Source organism: Synchiropus splendidus, chromosome 4 (assembly GCF_027744825.2).
Source record: "Synchiropus splendidus isolate RoL2022-P1 chromosome 4, RoL_Sspl_1.0, whole genome shotgun sequence".
Lineage (NCBI taxonomy): Eukaryota > Metazoa > Chordata > Actinopteri > Syngnathiformes > Callionymidae > Synchiropus > Synchiropus splendidus.
This window is the reverse complement of record NC_071337.1, coordinates 24,425,060-24,430,403: the sequence shown is the minus strand read 5'-3', so window position 1 is coordinate 24,430,403 and position 5,344 is coordinate 24,425,060. Positions and strand designations below refer to the sequence as shown.

The window sequence follows — 5,344 nt, the reverse complement described above, 5'->3', positions numbered from 1 at the left end:
ACATCTTAAATAGAAAAATAAATATTACAATGAATTATATAAAAGACACATTTTTTGCAGTCAAGGAAAGGAAAATGTGTTTACAGAAAAACCTGGAAAATCCTGTCTTGTCAGTGTAAATGTGATTTCAGGAAGAAAAAACAGTTACAATTTAAGGAGTCAATCTAGAAATATGTACTATTAATACCATATTATGCTAATAATGCACAAAAAGTGGATAATATAGGCATGGCTGCAACCGATCGCCAATTGCCAATTCATAATTCCCTTTTGTTGCTTTAAGTCATATTTATAGGGAGGAAAGAAAATCATGTTTCTTGCGGACAGTTCTGCTGCTCAGCACACATTTTCTCCTGTCCACAGACGGAGGAAGACAAAGAAGAGCCTCTATGGAGTGAATCATTGAAAATACATCGTTCAGTAACTCATTATTATGGAGTTATTACTCACATACTAAGATGATCAATTGTTGCTGCAATTGCTATTTGGTCATCATTCTTTACTTTGATGTTGTCAAAGCGCATTCTTCTATGCAGCCAAAATGACTTGTAGTTTTTCAGCCTGTCAACTCCACCTTTATCAAGCTATTGTTAATCTAAAGCATATATTGTTTCTCTTTTTTGGTCTTGCTTTTTAAATTCCTTTGATAGAATCCACAGTTCAAATATTCATTGCTTTGTCATCCCTCATTTCCCCCATTAATAAACAGGTCATTTGTGGATGACAACTCCTTTCCTGATACCCTTTGAAGACGTTAGGGGGTTTTGAACTTGTGTGCATGCCTGCGCCGCCGACGCCTGACGTCATTGAGAGCTCTCGCCTCCTCGTAGAGGTATTGCAGCTCCCACAACGCCTTGCTCTGGATCACCTTGTCGTCCATCTGGGGGTGAGGAAACAGGGATGCATTTTAGCACTGTGGTTGAACGTTGTATTCAGAGGGAAACATAATTCACTTTTCAAAGTTGGTACCTGGATGGGCTTGATGGTGTAAACTTTGTGGAGTATCTTGTCTTGTTCTGCAAATACGTTCTTCCTCAGGTCTTGGATCTTTGTTAGTATGTAGTGCAGTTGCCCTCGTATGTTATCCGTATCAGACTTTGCCACTTGGGCCTGGGGGACAGGAGCACTCGAGGGGGGAGGGCTACTGTTATCGTCTGTTTTGGGACCTGTGGTTGGTAGCTGCTTTATCATTAGACTAATCAGTTCTTCATAGGTCTCCATAATTCCTCCCAACAACAGGCGGTTCACCTGGGAAAGACACAGTTTTCAGACTCCAGATTCACCCGGTTATAATATCAGTCCTGAAAAATGCTCAAGATTTTTTGGTTTTATCAGTTGGTTTAAATGTTTGCAGGTGGGTTGTCCTCTCATCTTTCTTAAGAAGAACGACAAACACTCGATACTGTGGAAACAACGCTGTGGTTTTCCTCCATGCACAACAGCCACATTGTCTGTTGTGCACCCACACATGAAAGACAGCTCGAAAGTCACTTATAATCACTGGGTAAATTGTTTCAGATTTTTTTGTGACACTTAAAGAAATAAAGTACATAGAAAGTGCTTTTTTTTTTTAACCCAAAAAAGTCAGCAAATGTTACTCCTCTAGCTAGCTAGATAACTGGGGGCTAACCAGAGTTACACTTTGGTCACACCAAGGAGGTCATTTAATCCAAGCAATGCGACAGAATGTTCCATGACAGCAACAACTACATGACCTTGGTATGATGAGTTTGCACAATGCTGAATTGTTTGCACTGATGGCAATGAAGAAATGAAACCAAAGACTGAACATTCACCTCAGACTTCCGTGCTGACTCACAAACGGTGATGGGCTAGCGTGTCAGATTCAACTGTTAACAGATTCTTATCAGTAAACAGTACTTGGTTTTCTATTTTGAATTCATGAAACATCTGAAGAGATTTTTGTTAACTATTCGTTCCATGTTGTACAGTCTATTTTTGAAGAGGCCATCGCAGATTTCCCCGCTGCTGTCACTGTGTTTGACACCTGTCTGCATCGAATAATGAGGAAAGATAAGAGTAGAACTTTTTTTAGAACTTTTTTAGAACTGTTTTATGTCAACAACACAGCAATAAACACACGCTTAAATCAGCGCGCTAAAATACAGGTGCCAATTCAAGTTTTTGTATTCCTTGCCAAGTCATCATTTTGGTGCAGGTAGAACAAAATACTGTTGGCCTTCTGGCAACCTTAACGCAGCTATATACATATACCTACAATAACAAGCATTCTGTGTGACATGTTGAAGACTAAATAGATCACAGTGATATAATGTATTTTTGAGTTTGTATTGTACGTTCAACTTGTACTGTGCATTCCTCCCAAGTGGTCCTCTGCAAAGTGGACTCCAGGGACCAGATGCAGCCTTTTGGCCATATTTAGGGTGAATCTAGAAAGCGAATGTGCTTTTTCGTTTTTTATTTGCATGATAATATGATAATATCTGACATTGTGTACGATTTTATTATAAAGTAGTGGTTATCGTCCTTCAAGTCTGACTGTATTTTACCCAGGGATAGTCACCTAAAATGTACTCAAACCCGCAGCATAATTACTGTGACTATAAACGCTAAATAAGCTCTTTTAATAAGCTTCTAATAAGCTTTTTTTTGTTGTTACTACATGTGGTACCGTGACAATTAAGGCTATACCATTCCATTTATAGTTAATATATGTACTCCAATGTAAAATGTTACAATATGTCTTACACATAAGGCATTCAAATCTTTTCGACAATTTGTCCTTGGTTCTTGTGTATTCTCCATTTTTTTATTAATCCCTAAAAAAAGTGTTCTCTATATTCAAAAGTTTGTTCTTGATATGCCTATTCCTAATTCTGTTGATAATCTCATGACGGTTGGTTTACCTCAATTCTGCCGGGTGCAAATTCTCTGGGGAACACAGTCTCCCCGCTAAACCTCACACGCAATGGAAGCTTCTGTAAGAGGAGAATGCAAGAGAAGACATTAGTATAACAATTAACATTCATAAAAAGCGCTTCACTATTGACCTCAGATGGACTGGGTTCATTGAACGCATGAGGCATGCCGTCTTGTATGCTTCTTTTATATTTAATCGTTTAACGGCACCTTCAGTAACTACCTGGAAATTGTGTCTGAAGAAATATAGTTAAAGAAAAAATAGAGTAATATCATATCTGACACATCTGGTCACGATGCTAAATATTTTCCCTTTAAAAACCAATTAAACTCTTGATAATGCAGAAATAGTGCTGTAATATTTGTGCATATCAATAACATGATGCCTTTGTTTCATTACGTGTGCGGCTTAGCTCAAACAAGTCCAGTCAGTCTCACCTGTGTTTGGCTGACCCAGTGTGCAAAACCCCTGCTTTCCTATAGTCATTGAACGTTCTAGACGCGAGCTATCGAGGGAATATGGTAATTTGACGCGCGCATGTCATATCCTGTCTGCAGTGACAGAAATGTTCTCAAGAGGCTTAATTGTCAAAACCCTGGTAAAAATCACATAAGACCATCAGCTGATTTTCAGACACTATTGTCAAGTGACATTAAGATCAATGTTTAACAGCAAAACAAATACATTAAAAAAAAAGTGAGCGCACAGCTGTTGTTCTGAGCAGTAGTTCAGTATGTTGTGTACTCACATCATGCCCGTAGAACTGCAGGAGGCTCTGAATGGTTTTGTTCATCTTTACAGGAACACCTCTGACCTGGCAGATTGTCAGACAGAGACACAAGCACAGCATCCTCTTCGCCATGACGTCTGTTTACTTCAAACTGAAACCCTTTCTCTATCCTCGTAGTTTCTCTAACGCCCGGTTCCTGTTCAAGTCTGAAGGAGCAGCCCTAAAACTTCTCTCTGTCTTGGTCTCAACCCAAGTTGTAGAGAACTGTTTTACATGTAGTGGAAGCTCATATTTATAGTTCAAAAGAGAGGGAGAGAGAGTGTCATCGCCTAGGTGTCAAATTTGTGGTCGTGTTGTTTCCTTTAAATCACCATATTTCATAGAAGTGGCTTGGGGGTCTGTTTGAGACAAAAGGTTGCAGCACATTGATGTTTAATAGTATTGTATCTGTTTTATTGGATAAGTGTCATCAATGGATATGAATGAGGTAAAGTCACCATGAACCTTTGTAACAGCGACTATTATACATTACTATACTCACTTTCAAGCGTGGGCGTCTCCCACTTTCTTACACTTTCTTAACCGAATAACTACATGTATTCAGTTACACTTTCCTCCCTGTTCAATTGGTTTGGTGACATACTCCCACTGGCCAATTTTATTATGTACATATCAGCGATGTGGACCCTGTTGATGGAGAAGGTCAGAGCAGAATGTGCAGACTGGTTCAAGATCATACTATTGCCACAGTTGCTGAAAAAAAGCTCATAAGAGAAACCATCTTTTAACGTTCATCGATGACTGAAGCAGAGGTGCTACTTCTGCACGAGACCATATGCAGTACAAGATTCCAAAAGCGATGCCAGGTCTGATGCGTTTAAACATTTAGATGGTTGAGTCAGAGTTTTCACATGGATCCTGTCGTGTCTTTGCCTTGGCCCTATAGGATCAGTTCAGCATTGATCAGAGGCTGTATTTGCCCACCATATCCTTCCCTTTATGACAAATGTCTGCCATCTTCCAGTGGCTTCTTCTAGCTGGACGATGCACTGTGGCCCTAAGCTCTAATAATCTCAGACTGGTTGTTGGAGCGTGACCATGAATTGATCCCTCACATGCTCAACAGAGTGCCCTCAAAGTGTCCTGTGCTGCACCCCGCAGCACCAACATTACCCCACCACCTGACTTTGGTGTTGGGTTCTGTTGGCGATGCTCCTCCCAGCATGGTTGCACCATGTCTGCTGCTGTGCACCAGCGTCTGGCATTGATGCGATGCACAAAAATGACATAGGAGGCAGAGAGGGATTATGCCGACTTTAGGCTAGGTGGTGATTTATATACTGACACAGCAGTAGGATGTGTGTACACACTGGACGTAACTGTGTGCGCTCATCCTAGGTTTCTGGTGTCCATCATCTGTTACATAGTTTTATATGCGCAGCCTTTAAATGATGCCTTTGTTGTAATGGTGCACTTTTAGTTGAATCTGTGTCATGTCGAGGGAGATCTCAAAAGGACAGTTTGGACTTATAACCCAGGCCACCCTCAAATACAGCTAGAATACTACTAGATACTCAGCATTGCAAAATACACTGCTTTCAAAGGTTTGGACACGTTCCATGTTTTTTCTTCATTTTTTTGCTTCCTACATTGTAGATACGCAACGGAAGAATTCAGATATATGAAGCAGAATGGATGGAATTATGTAGCAG

The 5,344-nt window shown here is 40.2% G+C and overlaps 1 protein-coding gene across 1 annotated transcript; it reads right to left on the bottom strand.

The window, feature by feature from the left end:
* Positions 1-3,868, bottom strand: LOC128757463 (interferon gamma-like). Its single transcript, XM_053862774.1, has 4 exons — positions 3,651-3,868; positions 2,889-2,960; positions 970-1,248; positions 1-880 (listed from the first exon to the last, which is right to left on the bottom strand). Exons 1-4 carry the CDS (start codon positions 3,762-3,764, stop codon positions 755-757), a joined length of 591 nt encoding a protein of 196 aa, XP_053718749.1. The 5' UTR covers positions 3,765-3,868; the 3' UTR covers positions 1-754.
* Positions 3,869-5,344: the final 1,476 nt, after the last annotated feature.

Coding starts and splice junctions, on each gene's coding strand:
- LOC128757463 (XM_053862774.1), bottom strand. CDS start 3,764: ATGGCGAAGAGGATGCTGTGCTTGTGTCTCTGTCTGACAATCTGCCAG. Junction 2,961..3,650: donor TGCAGTTCTACGGGCATGAT/GTGAGTACACAA, acceptor CTCCTCTTACAG/AAGCTTCCATTGCGTGTGAG. Junction 881..969: donor ACACCATCAAGCCCATCCAG/GTACCAACTTTG, acceptor CCTCACCCCCAG/ATGGACGACAAGGTGATCCA.